The following is a 24663-nucleotide window of genomic DNA, read 5'->3' as shown; positions in this document are numbered from 1 at the left end:
AATTTCTTTAATAATTAGAACTATATTAAATTGCACAACTTGTGTTTAATCAATAATTAGTTATTATACAGAGTGTCCAGAAACTCTACCGACAAACGAAGACAGGAGATTCCTCAGATAATTTTAAGACAATTTAACCCAATTCACCTAGTCCGAAAATGCTTCTTAAGGGAGCTAGAGCTCTTTGAAGATGGCGTCATGAAATTAGTTTTTCTTAAATACCTCCAGAACACTTCTATTTAGAAAAACGAAAATTGGTATGCTTATTTAATTTTCAGAGATGAATCGATTCCATCCATTGCAAACTTCTAGTACCGGTCATAGGCGTCCGTTTTGGGTAAAGCAACGGGTATTTTATCGCATAACTTTTTTGTCCTTAACTTTTATGCATTTTTGACACCGGAGTATTAAATTGTGAGGTATTCTAGTACTAAAAGGTACTCTTGCTTTAAGTCGGTAGGACACACCGTTTTCTAAAAAAATCGATTTAAAATTTTTCGTTTTTGGAATTTGAAAAAAAATTGAAAGAACTTTTCAACAAAAAACGAAGTATTTTACCAACATGAAGTAAAAGTAACTTTTAGTACTCGAATACCTCATAATTTAAAAATCTAGTGTCAAAAATGCTCAAAAATTCAAGAAAAAAAAGTTATGCTATAAAATAACTGTTGACCTACCCAAAACGGACGCCTATGACCAGTTCTAGAAATACGCAATTAATGAAATCGATTTATCTCTGGAATATAAATAAATGTACCAGTTTTCGTCTTTCTAAACAGTTTTTTTTTAATTTTTTTTTTTTTTTTTATTTAAAAAGCGAAAAATTTTTAAGTCGATTTTTCTAGGAAACGGTGTGTCCTACCGATTTAAAACAAGACTACCTTTTAGTACTAGAATACTTCACAATTTATTAATCCAGTGTCAGAAATGCATAAAAGTTAAAGATAAAAAAGTTATGCGATAAAATAATCGTTGCCCTACCCAAAACGGACGCCTATGATCCGTACTAGAAATTTGCAATGGACGGATTAGATTTATATTTTAAAGATAAATACCCGTACCAATTTTTGTTTTTCTAAATAAAAGCGTTCTGGAAGTATTTAAGAAAAACTAATTACAAGACGCCATCTTCAAAGAGCTCTAGCTCCCTTAGGAAGCATTTTCGGACTCCTGTCTTCGTTTGTCGGTAGAGTTTCTGGACACCCTGTATAATAAAAAATAAAACTAAAAAATAATTCAAAATGGTAAACCAGTGAGAAAAAACGAAAACAGTAATTTATTGCATATTGAAACACCAACCTAAAAAAATATGCGAAAATTTTTAAATTCTTAACTAGGTAGAAAAATAAACACGTACGAATCTTTATTCACTTTCGTCTTCTTCCTGGTTATTTGAGTTAATACACTCAGGACAAATAATGGTGGAATGTTCTTTGCAAACCATTCTCCTGCATGTCTGACACGAAATGCTTGTCACTCTATTTTTACGCCTTCCGCAGCAATAGCACCTTCCTCGTATTTTTTCTGGTGGTTCTTCTTCTTCTTGTTCCACTACAGTAGCTTTATATTTCTTCAGGAATAGTTTTAAATCTAAGGGCAAACTATGTATTTCAGCTCGTTCTGAAAGGTGTGGTCTCAACAAAGATAAAGATAATTCCTTTAAAAATATCCTTCTATATTTTTGAGGATTGTTTATATTTGCAGCATTATACAGGATTTGGCTGTTAATTCCTGCGATGTTTAGGAGCTGAAAAAATATAACCATCGGCCACCTTTGCGTTCTCCTTGATACCGAGTATGTACCGCACATTTTAACTGTGTCGACACCTCCTTTGTGAGAATTATAATCTAAAATTATATTTGGCTTTTTTTTCTCCGGATCTACTGCAGAATCATTATGCATGGTTGATATCAAAGGCAGAGCTTTATTTTTTGCAGGGACATATGACACTATAGTTACCTCTTTTTGAAAGCCGAAAAGGGACGATCCAACTTCTCTTTATTTATGTGGTAGGAACTTCAATGGCAGCTCCCGTTTATTGTTCTTTAGTGTGCCAACCATTGTTACTTTATCTTTCAAAAGATCATTGGCCAATGAGTAACTTGTGTACCAATTATCACATGTCAAGTTCCGGTTTTTCCCTTTTCAGTCTTGAAGTAAACGATGTACAATATCAGCAGGTTTATTTGATTTGTTGTAAGGTCCTTATGGCTGATTACCACAATACACCTCTAAATTTGTAACATAAAATGTCTGGGCATCACACAATACAAATACTTTTAACCCATACTTTGCAGGCTTGGACGGGATATATTGAATAAAACTGCATCTACCTCTGAAAGGTATTAGCATTTCGTCAATTGTTACTTCTTCTCCTAAACAGTAGTTATTGTTGCAGTTCTCCACAAAACGATCCAGTGTAACTCGAATAGCAGCAAGCTTATCAGTTTCCTTGCGTATCCCTCTACTATTTTTGTCATCAAATCTTAGAGCAGCAAGCAAAAATAAAAATCGATCAGCACTCATGCATGCTCTAAATATTTCTGAGCCGGTTCCGTCTTTAGTCCACAATTCAAGAAAATGTATATGGTTTTGCTTTTTAGTTCCTGCAAGAAGTAGTAGTCCGATAAATGCCATAATTTCTGTTTTTGTTGTGTCTTTAGCCCGTCTCGGCCGGTTATACTTTATTCGCATATTTGCAATTTTCAAGTTTGTACACTCAACTATATTTTCAATAATGTCGTCACTAAAAATTTTTTCGAAAACACTCTCATTGTAGCATTGTAGCTATTGGTAATATCTCTAGCACTCAGCTTTGGCCCAGGAAGTATTTTTACAATATTTTTGCTGGAAGTTTTGCTAAATTTGCTCACCACTGAATTTTTATACCACTTTGTTTGGTTATCTTTCGCTATAAAATACTCATCTTCATCGCTTTCTAAACTCTCACCATCGCTCTCGTTATCTGAATCAGAAGACTCTTTATCATTTAGTTCTATCTCCGACTCAGTGTTATAATCGTTGTCTTCCGTAATTTCTTCCTCTTCTTCTGACGAACTAGCATCCTCTTCTCCCCTAATAACTTCTTCCTCAGGTTCTTATTCGAACAATGCTTCAGCCATAGCTCTAAGCTCATCTTGTGTGAGACTTTTAGGGTTTCTAACACGCACTCGATCCCTATAAAAAATATTTCTCCCAAGTTTCCATTTCACATTTTTGTATAAAAAGTACAATGTAACATTTACTACACAGAAAATAACTCGTTTACAGGTAATTTAAAGTTTAACATTCGTTAAATTTACTTACAAAACTATAACTATGTGCGTGGTGTACTGAAGGCACCGTTCGGGAACTCACTTTGATATTTTTTATCACAACTTAACTATTCGATCAAAAATCACGTATCGACTGTAACAGACAATGGTTGATACTATACTGATACTGACTGATAGGTTACGTCGAGCGCCGTAAACACAGAAAATAGTTTTAAGAAACGGCAACCAACTTAACACGCATGGTGTACTGTGTACACCGTAGCCCGTAGTTAAAGGTTAAAGGGTTTTTAAGAGATTTTCTGGGGTTAATGATATTTGTGAAATCGACACAGCTTGAATCAATGCGTCTCTTATTAATATTCAAAAAATATGAAAAAGGATACTTTTAAAAGAAGAGATTATTTACTGGAATTATACCTTTAACAAATCTGGTCCTGAACTGGGAAATCAAATGTCACATGTATTACATGAATTACTATTTTTTACTTGTTACTGAATAACATATTTTTAAAACAAACATTTTCAATTTAGTGACAAAATGGTTTAGTTAACACAAAATTCCTCAGGATCATATCTATACCAAGGTTGTAAGTGGAGTGTAGCCGAAAAAAATTATAACTGGTCTGCATTATCAGCTTTACGGTACATAATTATTGCATAATTATACTTATACAATAGTCTAAGCACTAGGCGTCCATAGATTTAGTTTTGCAAAATAACAGGTCAATGGATGAGAACGGCCATAATTGACGATATTATTTACTAAAAAAACATTTAAAAATTACTCTTCTTTTTAGTCAATCAATCTCGCTTTTTAGAAACATGTTTATATTCGGAAAAACTATTATTACATATATTTTCTTGTGGAAGAAATTCCACTCCGTCCGTATCTAACAAAATAAAATGCCTTAATACTCCAGGGAAATAAGGTTTTTGTCGGGACACTTGAGCAGCCAGGTTGCAAATGGGTTTTTTGGGTACTATATACCTAATACATTATACATACAAAAATGCCCGTCACAGTTCGGACGAGAATTTTAGTTATTAACAAATAAGTGTCAAAAATGGCAGTTTTTCCGTTTAAATCGCTACAGGTAAAAACAGGATAAATCAATATCTGATTTATAGTATTCTTCTTTTAGTAGATGAGCCAATGTTTAAAACGGCAGTTTTTAATTTTGGTACGATCATTTGTTGCTTCGAAAATTGCAAAATAAAACTAAAATTTCGAAAATAAAAAATTTGCTATAACTTTCGCGAAAGTGACCTTACGACTTTTATATTTCACAAAAAGTTGAGTCAAAGAGTCCATATACTGCACAAAAAAATTTTAAGACGATTCGTCAATTAGTTTAAATTTTGTTCAATTTGTTTTTCCCAAAGAGATTTTTTTTGTAATGTTATTGTTCAGAAAATAATAATTATATAGAAATGCTGTGAAAACCACATGAAAGAACAATAGTATTGTTTTCAAATTATTGAAGAAAATCATTAAAAAGTAATTTTTGTCACTACGAAAACATTTTACTAAAGTAGAGTCATTTTTGGCTTGAAAACAATTTGAATAGCTTTGTTAATATTGACTGTAGAGTAAATTTACCTTGGAATTTCAAAAGCTGGTATTTTTACACAAATTTTCAAAAAAAAACTTTTCGCCTATGTTAATTACGGTCAAAGTTAGCCACTTTTATTATTTAATTCACAGTTACTTCAATATACATTAAATTCTCCTGTAACAGTGTAAGTTACCATACTACTCCGAAACGGCTTGGCCGATTTTTATGAAATTTTACAAGTATATCCTATGGGACTGATAATAGGTTTTAATCTATTTTTCATACACATAAGTTATAAGGGGGATTGCCCCCCTGACATTTTTTTTTATTTTTTTGTACAAAATTGTCTATCTTAATTTTGTATCATGTAGGCTTAAAAAATACATACAACCCTTAATTTACACTTTTCCATCACCAACCCCTATTTGTTAATACCCATCTATATATTTACATCTATAAAATTCTCCTGTCACAGTGTTAGTTGTCATACTCCTCCGAGACCGGTTGACCGATTTTTATGAAATTATATATGTATATTCGGTAGGTCTAAGAATCGGTCGTAATCTATTTTTCGTATCCCTGAGTGATAAGGGGAACTCCCCCTAACATTTTGAAATGTTAGGTGGAGACTTACGTACATAACGTACTCTACAAGACTACGAGTACATACAATTTAAAAAAATTATGATCAAAACCCATCAACAAGCTCTGGAGATATTAATCGCAGCATATGTTTGAAGAATCAGTTTCATCTTTTGAGTGCACAGATTTTAATATTCATTTCCACCGACCACAAATCGATTTCGTTAGAACGTTATTTTTAAAACTTTATTAACAACTCTGTTGAAGTTTAAAGTTTACTCAAACTTTTATACATAAACTATATACCTTCAACTTCGAAATGGCGCTAGATGGGTTGCTTAATTGTTATAAACAAAGTAGCTGTCAATTAAATAAAAAAAGTTGCTACCTTTGACTGTAATTAACCTAGGCAAAAAGTGCTTTTTGAAAATTCGTATAAAAATACCACCTTTTCAAATAGCAAAGTAGTTTTAATCTACAGTTAATATTAACAAAGTAATTTAAATTGTTTATGAACTAAAAATGACCCTACTTTAGTAAAATATTTTCGGAATAATAAAAATGACTTTTTAATGATTTTTTAAAAAACTTTGAAAACATGACTTTTCTTCTTTCATATGGTTTTCACAGAATTGCTATTACTTTACTATTTTTTGAACAACAATATTGCGAAGATAAAGCTCATTGGGATAAACAAATTGAATAAAATTTAAACTAATTAACGAATCGTCTTAAAATTTTCTGTGCATTATATGGACTATTTGTCTCAACTTATTGTGCAATATGAAAGTCATAAGGTCATTTTCACAAAAGTTATAGCAATTTTTTTATTTTCGAAATTTTAGTTTTATTTTGCAATTTCTGAAGCAACAAATGATCGAACCGAAATTCAAAAACTGTCATTTTAAACCTTGACTCATTTACTAAAAGAATAATAGTAAAAATAAGATATTTAGTTACTCTATTTTTACTCGTAGCGATTTAAACGAAAAAACTGCCATTTTTGACACTTATTTGTTAATAACTAAATTTATCGTCCGAACTGTGACGGGCATTTTTGTATGTATAATTTATTAGGTATATAGTACCCAAAAAACCCATTTGCAACCTGGCTGCTCAAGTGTCCCGAACATGGTATATTTTTGCCTTATTTCCCTGGAGTATAAGAGAGGAAATGCAGAAGGAGCACTGTAGGCTAATACAAAATGGTATTATTGATTGTTGTAGAAAAAATAATTGCAGCAAAAAATCAACTTTAAATTATGTTACAATATTCAGCTCTAAACCATTGGGTTGTTCCTTCCCAAAGACCTTTAAAATACAAAATATTAAATTAAAATTACTATTATTACATATTTTTGTGATTAGTGTTACTAATGGAATGTGGAGTAGGTTACTGACGATAAGTTTATTATTGGGTGTGTCGGCCTCGGTACAACTATTCATATGCGATTCTATACTTGTGGTGATCTTGATGGACTCTAGCAATTCATTACAAAATGCTTTAATAGGTGCAGGAAGGAAACCTGTCTGTGCGGAAATTATTTCAACAATTTCCGATAATACTGTCGTCAAATATAAAAACTTGATAATTTGTATTTAATCTGCCCAGACTGTTTGCAAATAAACAACTGTACTATACAAGGTATCTGGTGTTACCCCAGGAAACAAAGCATTTAAAAACCTAAAAATTACTGGGCGCTACTTTTCAACTGGAATATTTGGAGAGAGTCAACAGAAAAGGTGTACCTTCTCGTTGGTGTCGAAATTTAACTGCTCGATGGTTTTTTATTAAAATTTAAGCAAAAAAAGTGACTCTTTTCATTCATTTCAATATTTTTTGAAAAAACTACGCATTGTAGATGAAAACGTTTAAAACAACTTTTTTGAAAATACTTGCTTTTTGAAGTGAGAGTTTCTAAATTAAAAAATGTTAAAATAGAATAGAATAGAAATATGCTTTATTGTCATGAAAAATTTAACAATTTTATAGACAAAGCTTACAAGAATCATAAATAAAAACAATAACAAATACAATTTACTAAAATTATACAAATCGTCAATATAAATATAACATAATAAAGTCAAATAAAAATCAGTAACAATCTATTGCAAAATTTAAAAAAAATTGCAAATTGCGTAATCTGCCTTAAGAAATTTAATAAGTAATTTAATAAGTTATGCTGCTGCATGTGACACTCAAATATAGATTAAGATTCTACTTATACATAACAATACTGTAATTTCTTAGTTATTGGTTAAGAAACTCTGCTATTGAATAATATGGTCTTTCAGATAAATAGGCTTTAGTCATTTTACGGAACTTGGGGAAAGATGTTGCAGATTTAAGTTGTAGAGGGAGATGGTTGTATAGTTTTTTTGCAGAATATAATATAGATTTCTTTACTAACTCACTGGACGGGATCGATAAATAGATGTCAAAAGTAGAATTTCTGGTGGAATAGTCATGTCTAGGTCTTTCTGGAAAAACATGTAGATGTTTACGAATTAAGCAAACAGTTTCTAAAATATATAAAGAAGGTAATGTTAGAATTCTGTGATCTTTGAAGTAGCTTCTGCAATGTGTTGTTCTTCTGAGGCCAAACAGATATCTGATTGCTCTTTTTTGCAATTTAAAAATAACATCGGATTGGGCAGCTGTCCCAAAACCCCAAAAAGGCAGACCATATCGAAGATGGGACTCGAACAATGAAAAGTATGTTATTTTGGAAGAGGCTAAATCCATTTCCTTAGAGACAGATCTTATTGCAAAGCAAGCTGAGGATAGTTTCTTGCTTAACACGTCGATATGAAGGGACCATTTAAGGTTGCTATCTAATGTTTATATATAAAAAAAGCGATTGCAAATTAAACCCAAAAGTACGCATTTTTCAATTGTTTATAATTATTAAAATAAACAATAAAAATATATAAACTTTGTAAAAGATGGGACCGATTCGTCCCATTGACAATTAAAACTTTACCAACCCTTTCAAAGTCACCTCTTTTTGCGACTGAGGATTTTATAAAGATTCAGTATTAAAAGGCTTATACACAGATCTTATAAAAACCTACAAAATCATTTTTTACCAAACTTTCTACCAAAGATAATAAATAAAAAAGATAATAAATAAAAAGGTTACGGTAAAAAATCAATATATTTTTTTGAAAAAAAAAAAAAGGAGAAATCCAATTTTAATCATAATAATGTAAGTTACGGTGTTTTTAGTTTTATGTATTATTAATAGACTCTAGAAGCTTGACTGGCTTTGAATTATTAGTTTTTAAAAAACTAGAGTTAAAAGCAAATAACGATTTTTTGTAGTTTGGTAAAAAATGCCCATTTTCTTAAGAATAGAAAGATTAGCATCAGAGATACGAAAAAATATTTCAATATAAAGTTGTAGGTTATTTATTTCCCAAGAACTTGGTTTAAAAAAAAATTCTACGGCAAAAATTGAGTGATCGTAAATGAGTATATCGAAAAACATTGCTTTTTTCTATTCAAAACTAACACTTTCGATAGCGAATAAATCGAAAATTATTAATTTTATCAAAAAAATGTATAGAACATTTTTTTACAATGAATGTTTTTATCAACTTCTGTCATCAAAATATAATAAAAAAGGGCAACCACCCCTATGGTAAAAGCGCCTTTCGGAATCATATAAATTTTGTTCCTTGGACTATCCACTATTTATTCTCAAGTTTTTAAGCAAATCTATCCATTCTGTAAAAATTGCGAGGTGAAAACCTTCGGTTCCTGGCCAGAAAAAACACCTAAAGGCAGATACATTAATCAAATTAGTAAGAATGATTCAAAGAACCACCTCCACATCTATAGAGATTCTGAACAACGCCGCCTCGTTCTTCTTGTCTTAAACATTAGCGTGGTAAACTTTTATGGCGCCCACTTGTTTTTGTGTTATAGATCTATGTTATGTTTCGAAGGACACAACTGAAGATGAAGAGATCAATGCTTGGAATAAGCTTAAGAAATAGAGTAAAAAACGGGGAGAGATTCGTAGACGAAAATCGGAGAAGATATTATCGAACGTATTACAAGGCAACAATGTAGATGGGCGGGACATGTTGCAAATAGGAAAGACGACAGATGGACAAAAAAATTGCATTAGCGGAGACGACGGGCAGACAAGCGAAACAGAGGAAGACCCCAACGCGATCGACCTACTACCTCAAAATAATTGTGACCAATTGGATAGCAAAGGCGCAGAACAGAAGAAGATGGAGATATCTGGAGGGGGCCTATGTTCAACAGTGGACAAATCAGTGCTGCTTGATGATGTATGGTATTAGTTATTTAACCAACAAGTGTATTAATAAAGGCGATTAAAAATTGAGATATTTTAACGCGTGAGCGGAGCGAGCGCGTTAATGTTCAAGATTGTTAATCGCCATTTTAATTCAGGAGTTCGTTACAAAACTTTTCCGTCGACCGTACTTTTCAGAAATAAAGATATATCCATCTTTTGATTTTTCAAATACACAGAATTTTAAACAATAAAGTAAATAATGACATACAATGACAGATAGTACTAACAGCGGCTACTTGATTTTAAATTTATTAGTGGGAATATAAATAGGTATATGTTTGGTTGCCTATACCACAGGTCACTGCCAATCACAGAGCGTTTAATTAATTTATGCAAGCAATGTATGTTGTGTTGCCTATAATGAAATCGTTCATTAATAGAAAATCATTCATTAATCGGGGTCATTATTCAATGATTTTGAGGGTATTGAAATTGATCATAAATGGACTGTCGACGGAAAAATATATTAACAAATGTGACCCTCATGTGTTCCGTATTTATTGAAATGTCTTTATGGTGTTTTGTGTTATAATCACTACACTTTCACCTCTTGCAGCATTTACTGGAAGAGATTTTCAACAAAAAACAAATAGATAAGGGTACTAGCTTAAAGTTTGTATTAGTTTCTAATAAATTATTATTATTGTCTGTAGGTAGAGTAGATACTACATATACTACTTTAGCTTAGCATAACTGTGTACAATGGCATTAAATGCATCCAAAAGTGCATAAACATTTTAAAATCAGTAGAGATGGGACCAAATTTTGTTATTCGGGGGTATTTGGAATCACTGACCACAAATACGACATCAGCGACGACTCCCAGAACACCTGTTGCCCAGGTTCACTGCAAAGAACGTCATCTTCTCGAGTTTCGAGGATTTTCGGCATTAAATTTATGCAAATGGATTGCTCGGAGGTTGTTGGGGTTGCTTAACACGAATATGCCATAAGAACCGGCCCCGGGAGAACCTGGTGCTCGGGGTCATTACTAAGGCACGTCATCTTCTGGATTTCCGAGGGTTTTCGACACTAAATTGACGCATAAGGATTTCTGTCTTTCGGGTTGCTGTTAACGAATATAATTTAGATGACTCTGAAGTGTCTGGTGTGCAGGATGATGAATAAAAACGCCAACAGATAATAATAATACTATCAAATTGAAATCTAGTAAGTCAATCTTGAAATAAAGAAAAAAAAACTCCGAGAGTCGGTTCTGATTTTATAATTCATATTCAGCAAAAATAATAGCGCAATAACTGAAGGTTTTCACCTCCGATTTCGTTGAACCTTCAACAATTTTCATGAAAATTGGTGAGTAGTTAGAGGATACCTCAACCTCAAGGAACAAAGGTGACATGACGCCAACTTGCGCTTTTACCCTGGGAGTGGATGCCATCCCTTCCCGGGGGTGAAAGTTATTTTATTAAAAATAATACCACTAATCGATAGAGAGACAAATTAAAAACAAAATTTGTTATATAAAGTTAATAATATAAATCAACACTTTTTGAGTTTTAAAAAATGTATGTTTTAAAGCGGTTTTTCCCGTATAACTCAAAAACTATAAGCTTCTACAAAAAGTTATAATTACCAAAATTGAAGATAATAAAACATTTAATACACTTCTTACTTGAAGAACTAAACTAATGTTAATTCAAAGTGAGTTCTGGCTAATTAAATGTATATTTTTTTCGACGAGTGCTGGAATCTAAGTATTCAATCCTAAATAACGGGAAAACTATGCATTTTATAAAATATACCTGTTAAACACTCTATGCTCTCACGATATTGTACAATTTTTTACATGGACCACAATTGAGGACCCACATGGATCAAATCACCTACCCATATTAATTACACTCGATGTGGAAGATGATCATCAAGTAGCTGTATCCTCGGAGCACAACAGATGGCAGTTAAAAAATGCAAACTGGAATCTATATGTAGCTATTCTTGAATCCAGAGATATAGCTCAAAATTATGATGAATTCCTTTCTATGATTAATGAAGCTGCAGAAATCTCCATCCCAAGAAAAGTCTCTAGTCAGACTAAGCACCGTAATCACTGTCCGAAGCCTTGGTGGAACGAAACTTGTAACAACGCTGCTCATCAAAGAAAAATAGCTTTCATCAAATATAAGAGAACTCCAAATCGTGAAAATTTAATAGAATTCAAAAAAATGGACGCTTTTGCCAAACGCACTTTCAAACTCACAAAAAGGCAAAAATGGATTGAGTACTGTGAAAGTTTAAACCATCATACACCAATTTCACAAATTTGGAAAAAGGTAAACTCATATAAAAATCGGAAAGTCCAAAATAGACTACCAATAGACCCAAATGCGAATTGGATAGAAGAATTGCACATCAAAATTTCACCGCCATGGGTACCAACCAACCAAGTTGCATATGATCCCCAAATTTCGTCAGTACCAAGGAACATGACCAATCTAAGCGATAGTTTTTTTATGTGGGAACTGGAACGATGTATGAAACATACCAACAATAGCTCTCCTGGTATAGACAATATTTCATATTCCATGCTTTATAATTTGCCAATGAATCAGAAAAAATATCTTTTAAGTACCTATATATAATGCAATATGGACAGGACAAACAACAATCCCTGAAAGCTGGAAGGAGTATATTATCATCCCAATAAAAAAATATGATAAACCGGATTCCATTCCAACTTCTTATAGACCCATATCATTAGCTTCATGTGTAATGAAAACCTTTGAGAGGCTTATCAAAAATCGTCTTGAGCAATGGTTAGAGAAAGAACATATTCTGCCTGACACACAATATGGTTTCAGAAAATCTAGGTCAGCATTGGAGGCATTAACAGTAATAGTAACAGACACTTTAGCTGGATTTTCTAGTAACTTTATGACTATGGCAGGTTTCAACGATATTACAGGAGCATTTGATAACGTTAACCTAAATGTTCTAACGAACAAACTGATTTCAATTGGATTTCATAAACAATTAGCGAACTTTATAACTTCCCTGTACACCAACAGAAAAATTCATTTAAAAATAAATCAAGAAATCACCAAACCTAGAATCACGAACCTTGGACTCCCCCAAGGCAGCATTTTAAGTCCACTTTTGTTTATATTATATACAATGGATGCCAGTGTTAAACTCAAAAATATACGAACAATACAATTTGTAGATGATATTGTTTTTTATTGTACCAGGAAAAACTTTGAAACATGTGAATATGAACTGAACAAAACCTATGACATCTTTAATGAGTGGCTGAATGAAAATAATTTTACACTCTCTGAACAAAAAACAGAGGTGTGTGTATTTAGCCGAAAACGAAACATTGAGCAGGATCATGTAAAACTGGGACCTTATAATTTCCAAATAAAAAATGTAGTGAAATACTTAGGATTATATCTAGATCGGAAACTGCTATGGAAAGACTGTATACATCAAATACCTAAAAAGTCTGAGAATGCTATTAACATACTGAGAGCTTTCTGTTATACCAAATGGGGAGCTGACCCAAATATTGCCTTGTTGTTTTATAGAACTATGATAAGATCAATCCTGGATTATGGTATCCATTTGTAATATCAGCGGCACAAACGCATTTAGATAAAATAGAAAACCAAAAAAACAAAAGCTTGAGAATATGTCTTGGATATCTCAAGTCAACTCCAATAAATATTATGGAAGCAGAAGCCGTAGAACCACCATTACAACTGAGAAGGCAACTAATTAGTAACAAGTTCATCACGAAAGCATTTTCCAAATCCGCAAGTTATATAACACTTATCCATGAACTTTCAGTTTCAGTACTCACTCAGTCGTATTGGCTAAAAAAGAAAACTCCACTTATCTGTGAAAGTTACACCACTCTTTCTCAATACAGGTTGTCACTATACACATCAAAAATCCAACCAATATTTTCAGAACGTCCACATATTCTGTTTTCTAAACAAATCAAGACATTTCAGATCGACAAACACCACTTTCTCGAAACGGTTAATCAACGATGGCCCGACTACAACCAGATTTACACCGATGGATCAAAACAAATTCGTACAGGCGCCACTTTTTACGATCACACCACAAAATATCACGAAGAGATCAGATTACCAGATGAGGCAACGATATATACAGCAGAAATGTTTGCAATAAGTGAAGCTCTAAAGTATATACTTAGGACTGATAGATCGAAAAGTATTATATTTACAGATAGCAAAAGTGTCGTGGAGAGACTAAAGAATATAGGTGCGTCGAAGAACTTAAATCATCTAGAAGTAGAAATATTACAGACCAATTACGAAATAGGTAGCTCACAACGAAAGGTGATAATAGTTTGGATAAAAGGACATTCGGGTATTCAAGGAAATGAAATTGCCGATAAGTTTGCAAAGGCTGCGTCAGACTTAGACGGAGAGTGTATTAATCAGCGTATTCCTTATACCGATTTGAATTCCATACTTAAAATTCAGCTCAAAACCAAATGGCAAGAATTGTATAACAGCAAACAAACAGGACTAAATTACAAATCATGTCAAGTCCAGATCCCGAGGCTAAGATGGTTCCACAACCAAAACAACAGAAACTTTATTATTACCATTAACCGAATAAGAGCAAATCATGCAATGTCACCAACTTATAAATTTAAAATTGGTTTAATTGATGATTCTTCATGTTTATGTGGTGAACTGGGAGACTTAACTCATATAATACTCGGGTGTTCATTAAATAGTGCAAGCACTGATAAATTCTATAATGAAATAGTTAATAACAACATTTTTTTACCCATAAATTTAAATTGTATAATTTTCAATACGAATAATAATATATTGTATTTCTTATACAGGGTGTCCCGAAAAGATTGGTCATAAATTATACCACACATTCTGGGGCCAAAAATAGTTCGATTTAACCTAACTTACCTTAGTACAAATGTGCTCATAAAAAAAGTTACAGCCCTTTGAAGTTACAAAATGAAAATCGATTTTTTTCAATATATCGAAAACTATTACAGATTTTTTATTGAAAATGGACGTGTATCACTCTTATGACAGGAACATCTTAAAACAAAATTATAGTGAAATTTGTCCACCCCATAAAAATTTTATGGGGGTTTTGTTCCCTTTAACCCCCCCAAACTTTTGTGTACGTTTCAAATAATTCATTGTTGTGGTACCATTAGTTAAACACAACGTTTTTAAAACTTTTTTGCCTCTTGGTATTTTTTCGATAAGATAGTTTTCATCGAGATGCGGCTTCTTTTATAATATGTTTACATAAAAATTTTATGGGGTTTTTGTTCCTTTAAACCCCCCAAATGTTTGTGCACGTTACAATTAAGCTATTATTATGGTACCATTAGTTAAACACAGTGTTTTTAAAACTTTTTTGCCTCTTAGTCTTTTTTTGATAAGTCACTTTTTATCGAGATGTGGCTTCTTTTTCAAAATATACCTAAAAATGTAAATTATAAATAAATTTTCAAATTATTAACAGGACTGTATAATCGTACTTAACCATATACAAATATGTGGTGGATTCGACAAATATTTAAAATATCTCAATAAACACTGGCTTATCGAAAAATGACTAAGAGTCAAAAAAGTTTTAAAAACATTGTGTTTAACTAATGGTGCCACAATAATAATTTAATTGGAACGTACACAAAAGTTTGGGGGGGTTTAAGGGAACAAAGCCCCACAAAATTTTAATGGGGTGCACAAATTTCATTTTAATTTTTTTTTAAGATGATGCTGCCATAATAATGCCACATGTTCATTTCCAATAAAAAATGTCTAATAGTTTTCGATATATGAAAAAAAATCAATTTTAATTTTATAACTTCAAAGGGCTGTAACTTTTTTTGTGTGCACTATTGTATATAGGTAAGTGAGGTTAAATCAACTTATTTTTGACCCTAAAATCTGTGGTATAATTTATGACCAATCTTTTCGGGACACCCTGTATAATCACACCAAGAGGTGCAAAATGAAATTGTAAATTACTAACCACATCTTTGTTAGCAATTCTGCAACTAATTATATTTTGTACGTGTGCACCGAAAAAATATAAAAAAAAATATAAAAAAAAAATTAAAAAAAAAAAAAATTTAATTTAAAAAAAATTAAAAAAAATTAAAAAAAAAATTATAATAAAAAAAAAACAAAAAAAAACAATAGTAAAAAAGAATATAAAGAAAAAAAAAAAGCAAAATAAATTATACATATAAAAAGATAAGTAAAAATTAAATTATAAAGAAAACAAAAGAAAAATTTGCACACATTAATCTTACCTTACTAATATTTTGAGCATTGTAATCGTGAGGAAGGATGAGTTTTAAATTAAAAAAAAAATAAAAAACAAAAAGAATTGTTATAGTTAAAGAAAAAATTGTCTGGCTAATTGGTCCTTACCAAAGCCATCAAATTAATTAAAAAAAAAAAAAAAAAACACTTGTCAAAGTACTTTGGAATACCTATAAAATGAGCACCACAAGAAGTTAATAGCATTAAATTTACGCAAGTTATGATGGAAATAAGAGAACCCTTTCGAATTTTTTAGCAAAAAGTGAAAAATGAAACGTACGTAATTTCCATAAAAATTAAAATTTCTAGTAATTCTTACTGTAAGTTCTTTATATTAGCATAAGTAATGATTTAAACAATTTTTGCTGGTTTAGAATGCATATTTTTGAAAAAAGGTATAATTTAAAAAAATCAGAATTTTTAAAATTATCGTAATTTTCATTTTCTTTGATAATAACTTCAAAAATACTCAATATACGTAAAAATGATATATGTATAACCAAATTTTATTTTTTTCTGTATTGAATATTTTACCAGTTTTACTATTTCTGTAGGGTAAAAAATAGCCGAGATAGAAACGTTTAAAGCTTAAATTTTGCTGCGAGAACCATGTAACTGGGGCTATTTAACCTTTTATTTTTAAAAAAGTAAAGGGTTTTAAAGATTAAATTTAACGCGGTTTAATATCCCTTGGAATTAACTTTCAAATGGTTTTCAGGTGAACCTGATATCGAAAAATAAACGGATTTATTTAAAAAAAAGCACAATATTTTTTGAAAAAATTTTTAAAAGATAAATTTTGAAAAATCTTTGGAGCATAAATTTTAATGCAATTAACTTGTTCGGCGTTTAGTTGATAGATATTTTTAAGTACTTTGACAAACGTTTAATATAGTCCTGTCGCCAGGGGGGGTACAACGGCCTTCTTAATTCAGATGGACTTACCCAAGTTTTTTTTATGTATTTTGACCCGTAGAACACGAATTTTTTGGGTAACAGTTGTTCCGGATGTCGATAAGATTGTTATAAACAAAGAAGTTGAGGAATTACATAACAGCGATTTCTCGCAAAACAAAACATTTTTTTGTATTTTTTGGGTCATTCTAACCAAAAAATGTTCCTACAAGTTTTTTCGTAGGATGCATAGTTTTCGAGATAAACGCGGTTGAACTTTCAAAAAATCGAAAAATTGCAATTTTTGAACCCGAATAACGTTTGAATAAAAAATAAAATAGCAATTCTGCTTACCGCCTTTAAAAGTTTAAGTCAAATTATATCTGTTTTGAATATTTGCATTACTAAAAATTTATTTTTTGATTGTTAAACACATAGTGTTTCCCGTGCCTAATACATGCGTTTTAATGCATGCTACTTAGAAATAGCCCCGCTTGCACTTTTACCTTCTCTACGTACTCGTTCGATTTTAAATGAGAAATCATTGAAACATCACTCAAGCACTAGGTGTTTATAGCTTTGTTTTAACAATAAAATAATACATTTTTAGCAATACAATCAATTCAAACCGATATAATTTGACTTGAACTTTCAAATGCGGTAAGCAGAATTGCTATTTTATTTTTTAATCAAAAGTTTTTCGGGTTCAAAAATTCCAATTTTTCGTTTTTTTAAAAGTTCAACCGCGTTTATCTCGAAAACTATGCATCCTACGAAAAAATTTGTAGGAACATTTTTTGGTTAGAGTAGCCCACAAAATACAAAAAAATGTTTTGTTTTGCGAGAAATCGCTGTTATGTGATTCCTCAACTTCTTGGTTTATAACAATCTTATCGACATCCGGATCAACTGTTACCCAAAAAATTCGTGTTCTACAGGTCAAAATACATAAAAAAAACTTGGGTAAGTCCATCTGAATACAGGTGGCCGTTGTACCCCCCCTGGCGACAGGACTAATAAGTTTACGTTATAAATTGCATCATTTTCCCGTTATTTAAACTTGAATACTTAGATTTGGGCACTCGCCGAAAAAATATATACATTCAATTACTTATAACTCACTTTTAGTTAACACTAAAAGGTTTTTCTAGTAAAGAGTTTATTTCGTTGTTTATTAGCTCCAATTTTGGTAAGAAAAACTTTTTTGTTAAAACTTATAGTCTTTGCGTTATTTATCAAAAATCGATTAAAAACATGCATTTTTCTAACGAAAAATTAAAGTTTTTGATCTCTAATAACTCAAAAATTTGATTTATTTTAATAACTTTATAAAACAAATTTTGCTTAGAGTTTGTCCCTCTATTGAAGTATGGGGTTATTTTTAAGAAAATAGTTTTCACCCGCGAGAAAGGGTGGCATCCACTCCCAGGGTAAAAGCGTCAGTTGGCACCGTGTCACCTTTGTTCATCGAGACATCCTCTAACCACTCACCAATTTTCATGCAAATCGATGGAGGTTCAACGAAATCGGAGGTAGTAGCTCATATCCACCTTTAGTGGCTGCGCTATATCTCAAAAAAGATATCTCAAAAATACCCGAGTAATCCGTTTGCATCAATTCAATACGGAACACTCTCGAAACTCTAGAAAATTACGTACCTTAGGCACCAGGGGCTCCGGTGTCAGTTCTGATGGCTTATTCGCGTTCAGCAACCCCAAAAACCTACGAGTAATCCAATTTAGCATCGAAAACTTTCAAAACTCCAGAAGATGACGTCCCCTGTAGTGACCCTGAGCACCAAGTGCTCCGCAGTTGGCGCTGATGTCGTTATCGAACAAAAAACCAAAAACACTTAGGCACTTAGCATACTGATTTTTACATATTTATGCACTTTTTGGATGCATTTTATGGAAGTCCCTAGGTGCTGTATTTAAAGTCGATTTATTTTGTGTTAAATGCCCTGGGCCTCGATTTTTGACCCTTTGCTTCGTTATCGAACGTATTCGCTTCGTATACTAAACAGATACGAAGCGAATACGTTCGATAACGAAGCGAAGGGTCAAAAATGGAGGCCCTGGTCTAACTTAACGTTACAATGAATCATTCTGTTCTCATATGAAGCGGCTTGTAGAATAAAATTATCAATACTTACCTCTTTTTTTAGTAACAAAGAGGATGCAATGCCACCGCAACTAATGGTTTTGAGGATATCCAGTATGCGTAAAGTGATTCTAGGCGTGTTGAAGGTTCGGTCAATATGTTATTTAAAAAATACATTTTAAAGTGACTGGTATTCATTGACTTGTAATTTATTTGGGTCGATAATAGAGTTGAATTAAATATTAGCGTTATAATTGACATAATATGATCTTATATTATTTTAAAAATGTTAATTTAGATGAAATATGTCTTAGGAATGTATTAACCGACCTTCTTGTACAATAACGCAACAGGTGGTAAAAATATGTTTGCAACTATGTATACAGTTGAGTCCGCGAGTCTTTACCCGTGCGTCATTAATACCTGGCGAGATAAAACACATACTTTTTATCTAGCATTATTCTCTTCCATGCATGAAACTCATGACAAACCAGCTGCCGTTTGTTATTAAGTAACAACACATGTTATTTTTATGAACCATCTAGACTCAGTGCATTGAAAAGAGATAGGTACAAAAAAAGACGATTCGGTATGTTTTCATATTTTAAGCACAATTTGTTTGACGTTTCTGGTTTGTTTAATTTTGTGGCTGTCAGTCAGTTGAACTTTTTGCGGTTTTTGTCGAATTTTTGCGTTTTGAAGTTTCTTTATATTATACAAACAGTTGTTTTCACAACTAATTTTATATTGGGCTTTGAAATTTTAAGGTAAATAATTATATTTAGGCAATTAATATTTAAAACATACAAAGCTAACGTCATTCTCACAGTAAAGAAATGACTGTGTTTAGATTTCCGTCAAAGTGAATAAAATAACAAAAATAAAATATGTTATTGGATTTTTTTATAAATTGTTTATTTATTTATTAATCAATAACAATAAAAGAATTTATTAAGCTACTTCAAATGTAGCTGTAATTCTGCGCAAAAATTTTGAAGCAAAACTTACATTTGACATTCTATATATTTGATAACGTCAAATTTTATAATAAAACCCGTAATCGGAATAGCAGCCACTTTCTGTCAGTAGTTGTTGCGTGAAATAGATTTCCGACCTATTTCGTATGCTTTAAGTGATGACGCACGGGTAAAGACTCGCGGACTCAACTGTAAATATTATATAATTTAGCAATGTAATAACCATTTGTACAGTTTCTTACTAAAATATATAAAAATTTAATATATTTATAATACAAAAACCTTCCTATACAGGGTGTTTCATTGGGAAACGGAAATACTTTAATGGTGAATAGAGGTCACCAAGCCGGTTCTAGGTATACTAAATTTTTCGCCCTACCGACTTTTATATCCGAGTTACAGGGTGTTTTATCGATTTTGCTCATTTCTTTCCTAAGCCATAACTTTAGAACCATCCTGTATATTTTTTTAATATTTGGTACACATATCTCTCATTAAAAAGCCAAACGACCGACATACTAATCACAAGAAAAATCCAGGTCCGTATTAACAAAAAATTATAAAATAATTGTGATCTTAAAACAACACCCTGTATATTGAAATTTTGATAATCTGTTTGCATATTTGAACAGAGCACAAGAAACTAAGTCTAATAGTTTGCTTCGATTTTTCGGCCAGACAATTTTTTGACTTTAATTTTGAAATTATATTGAATTTTTTTAAGAACTCCACATTAAAAAGCAGGTATTATTAACTTTTAATTATAAATTGATAAATTTATTGAATAAATACTCATTTTACAATGAATCAATATTTATTTAACACATTGGAAAGACCCAATTATTAATCAGAAGAAAAATCCAGGTCCGTATTAACAAAAAAACATAAAGTATTTGTGACCTTGAAACAACCCCCTGTATATTGACATTTTCAAAAATTGTTTGCACATTTGAAAAGACCACAAAAATCCGAGTTTATGGGTTCACTTTGATTTTTTGTGCAAAACCTTATTAACTTTAATTTTGAAATTAAATATATTCAAATTTTCAAGAACCCTGAAATTAATAAGCAGGTTTTTAAAGCACTTTTATTAATAAATCATTCAAGTTAATGAATAAATACTAATTTTAAAAATAATCAGTTATTATTTACAGCATTAGAAGAACTTACTTACTAATCACAAGAAAAATCCAGGTCCGTATTAACAACAAAATACAAAGTAATTCTGACCTTGAAAAACACCCTGTATATTTAAATTTTTAAAATACGTTTGCACACCTTAAGAGAGCACGAAAAACTAAGTTTAATGTCCCGCTTTAATTTTTTGTGCAGACAATTTAATGACATTACTTTTGAAATTATATCGAAATTTTAATTATGAGTTCCCAGAGTTCTTAAAAATTTCGACATAAATTCAAAATTAAATTCATTAAATTGTCTGGCCAAAAAATTGAAGCAAACGATTATACTTAGTTTTTTGTGCACTTTTCATACCAATGTGCAAACGGATTTTGAAAATTTTAATATACAGGGTGTTGTTTCAAGGTTACAATTACTTTATATTGTTTTGTTAATCCGGACCTGGATTTTTGTTGTGATTTGTAAGTGGATCATTCGAATGTCGTAAATAGGTATTGATTATTTTTAAAATGGCTATTTATTTAATAACTTTAATAATTTATTGTTAAAAGTGCTTTAATAATCTGCTTTTTAATTTCAGTGTTCTTAAAATTATCAATATATTTAATTTCAAAATTAAAGTCATTAAATTTCCTTCACGAAAAATTAAAGCAAACCGATAAACTTAGATTTTTGTGGTATTTTCAAATGTGCAAACAAATTTTGAAAATTTTAATATACAGGGTGTTGTTTCAAGATCACAATTACTTTATTTTTTTTTTTTGTTAATCAGGACCTGGATTTTTCTTGTTATTAATAATTGGGTCGTTCCAATGTGGTAAATAAATATTGATTAATTTTAAAATAAGTATTTATTCAATAGCTTTAATATAATTTATAATTAAAAGTTAATATTACCTTCTTTTTAATGTCAGAGTTCTTAAAAAATTCAATATAATTTTAAAATTAAAGTCATAAAATTGTCTGGCCGAAAAATTTAAGCGAACGATTAGACTTAGTTTTTTGTGCTCTTTTCAAATATGCAAACAGATTTTCAGAATTTCAATATACTGGGTGTTGTTTTAAGGTCACAATTACTTTATAATTGTTTGTTAGTCCGGACCTGGATTTGTCTTGTGATTAGTATGTCGGTAGTTTGGGTTTTGGATGAGACACATGTGTACCAAATATCAAAAAAATATGCAGGGTGATTCTAAAGTTATGGCTTAGGAAAAAAATTGGCAAAATCGATAAAACACCCTGTAACTCGGTTATAAAAGTCGGTAGGGCAAAAAATGTAGTATACCTAGAACCGCCTCGGTGACCTCTATTCACAATTAAAGTATTTCCGTTTCCCAATGAAACACCCTGTATAATATAATGGAGTAAGATGTAATTTACTTATTCTCGTATTTTTCCATTCTTTTCGGATTCGTGTCTATCTCTTTGCATCTGTCCATGTTACTCCTCTTGTCTCTAATACCCTTCCGATTACCTTGTCCCAAGTCATTTAATCTCAACGTTCATTTTTGTAATCCGTCATATTTCTGCTGATAAATTTTTTATTCATTGTATGACAGAGTTGCAGCAGTTTCTCTACTCTGCTATTTACTTCTACTGCGAGAAACAAGTAATTGGACTTCGTAAGTCCTAGGTATTCACCCAAAGTGATCGAAAGTAGACCCGAAAGTCGATATTTAAAGTCTTCGTGTAACTTTGCGTCGATTGATATAAGATTTTACTAATTTTGACTTATTTTTACTAAACTCTCAGTCATAATTTTTTAAACGGAAATGACTTCAAAACCGGAACTAAAGATTCAAGCTCGACTTTTCAATACGCTTCGATTCATATGTCACATGTACTATTTCTGCGACTATAATATAGCACTTCCGGTTAGAACTTTTTAACCCAAAATTATTAAAAACCAAAAGTGTACATTGTTTTAAAAACTTTCGTCGCGGAGATGGCACGTAAAAAAGAAGACCAGAGTATTCTCTAAATTAAATGCAAATTTAATGTTCCAAGACAAAAGTTATTGCTCTTTTTTTTTAATTTATCGCATATTCTGCCAACGTGATTTCAAGCTAGCAGTAGTTCAACTTTAACATTGAACAGTAGTTCAATAATTATTGATAAATCATCAAATAATTGAATACCACAGTATTCTCTGAATTAAATGCAAATGAAATGTTTCAACAATAAATTTAAATAATAAGGTAATAAACCATGGGAATTTTACCAATAATTATCAAAAGCAGGTGCCATTAGTAACTCTAGATCCATTCTCCTTCACTGCACAATTGAAGTTTTTGTACCATTATTATTCGTCAATTAATATTGCTTCGCTAATACCCAACCACCAGTTTGGATTTAGACAACAACATGCTACCACCGAGCAAATTCATCGAGTCTGCAATTCCATAAGCAAAGCCTTAGAAGAGAAGCAATACTGCTCTGCAGCCTTTTTGGATGTCTCGCAGGCTTTTGATAAAGTCTGGCACACTGGCTTGCTATACAAAATAAGAAAAGTCCTTCCTCTCAACTACTTTCTAATCCTCAAGTCCTATCTCTCCGACCGCCATTTCCTTGTAAAAGTTAAAGATCAGTGCACTAACTTATATCCAATCAACGCTGGAGTACCTCAGGGTAGTGTCCTTGGACCAGTTCTCTACCTACTCTACACAGCAGATCTTCCTACAAGCCAAAACATCATCACAGCCACATATGCAGATGACACAGCAATCATTGCAGCTCACTCAAACCCGTACATCGCCTCGCAACTGCTCCAGACAAATCTCGACAGTATAAATATCTGGTTACAAACATGGCGAATTAAAGTAAACGAAAGCAAGTCAGTACATATAACGTTCACTAATCGAAAAGATACGTGCCCAACCGTCTCAATAAATAATCAAGTACTACAACAAAAGGATGACGTAAAATACCTAGGTATGCACTTGGACCGCAGATTAACGTGGAAGAAACACATATTCACGAAAAGAAAACAGTTGGGTCTGAAACTCAATAAAATGTACTGGCTGATAGGAAAAAGGTCACAACTGAGTTTGTACAATAAAATTTTAGTATACAAGGCAGTGATTAAGCCAATATGGAGCTATGGTATCCAACTGTGGGGATCTGCGTCGAGATCCAATATCGACATCCTGGAGAGATTCCAATCGAAAACCTTGCGCATTATCACAAATGCACCGTGGTACATGCCCAATGAACACATCAATCGTGATCTCCAAATGAAGACTGTCAAAGAAGAAATTGCCAGTTACGCCCAAAAATCCGACATCCGACTACAAAACCACCCCAACAGGCTAGCGAAGAACCTAATGAGACCCCAGGCAAACAGAAGGCTAAAGCGCCACACTCCAAGCGATCTACGAACAAGATTTTAAATTTTAAATTTTAAATTTTCAAAAATATTTTGTTTATTATAGAGTTTTATTTATAGGGTTTTATTTATTAGTCACAAATAATTTTGTTAAGTACTAAAATTATGATT

At 31.7% G+C, this 24663-nt stretch overlaps 1 protein-coding gene across 1 annotated transcript in view; it reads right to left on the bottom strand.

Moving 5' to 3' along the window:
- The window catches only part of LOC126883580 (ribosomal biogenesis protein LAS1L-like), a 35083-nt gene that overhangs the window by 7335 nt on the left and 3085 nt on the right, over window positions 1-24663 (bottom strand). The window contains exon 2 of the mRNA XM_050649229.1: window positions 2875-3098. Coding sequence (XP_050505186.1) covers window positions 2875-3098 — 224 coding nt within the window. The remainder of the gene's footprint in view (window positions 1-2874; window positions 3099-24663) is intronic.

Source organism: Diabrotica virgifera, chromosome 4 (genome assembly GCF_917563875.1).
Source record: "Diabrotica virgifera virgifera chromosome 4, PGI_DIABVI_V3a".
In the NCBI taxonomy this organism is placed as follows: domain Eukaryota; kingdom Metazoa; phylum Arthropoda; class Insecta; order Coleoptera; family Chrysomelidae; genus Diabrotica; species Diabrotica virgifera.
Note: the sequence above shows the minus strand (reverse complement) of the source record. Positions and strands in the feature narration are given on the sequence as shown.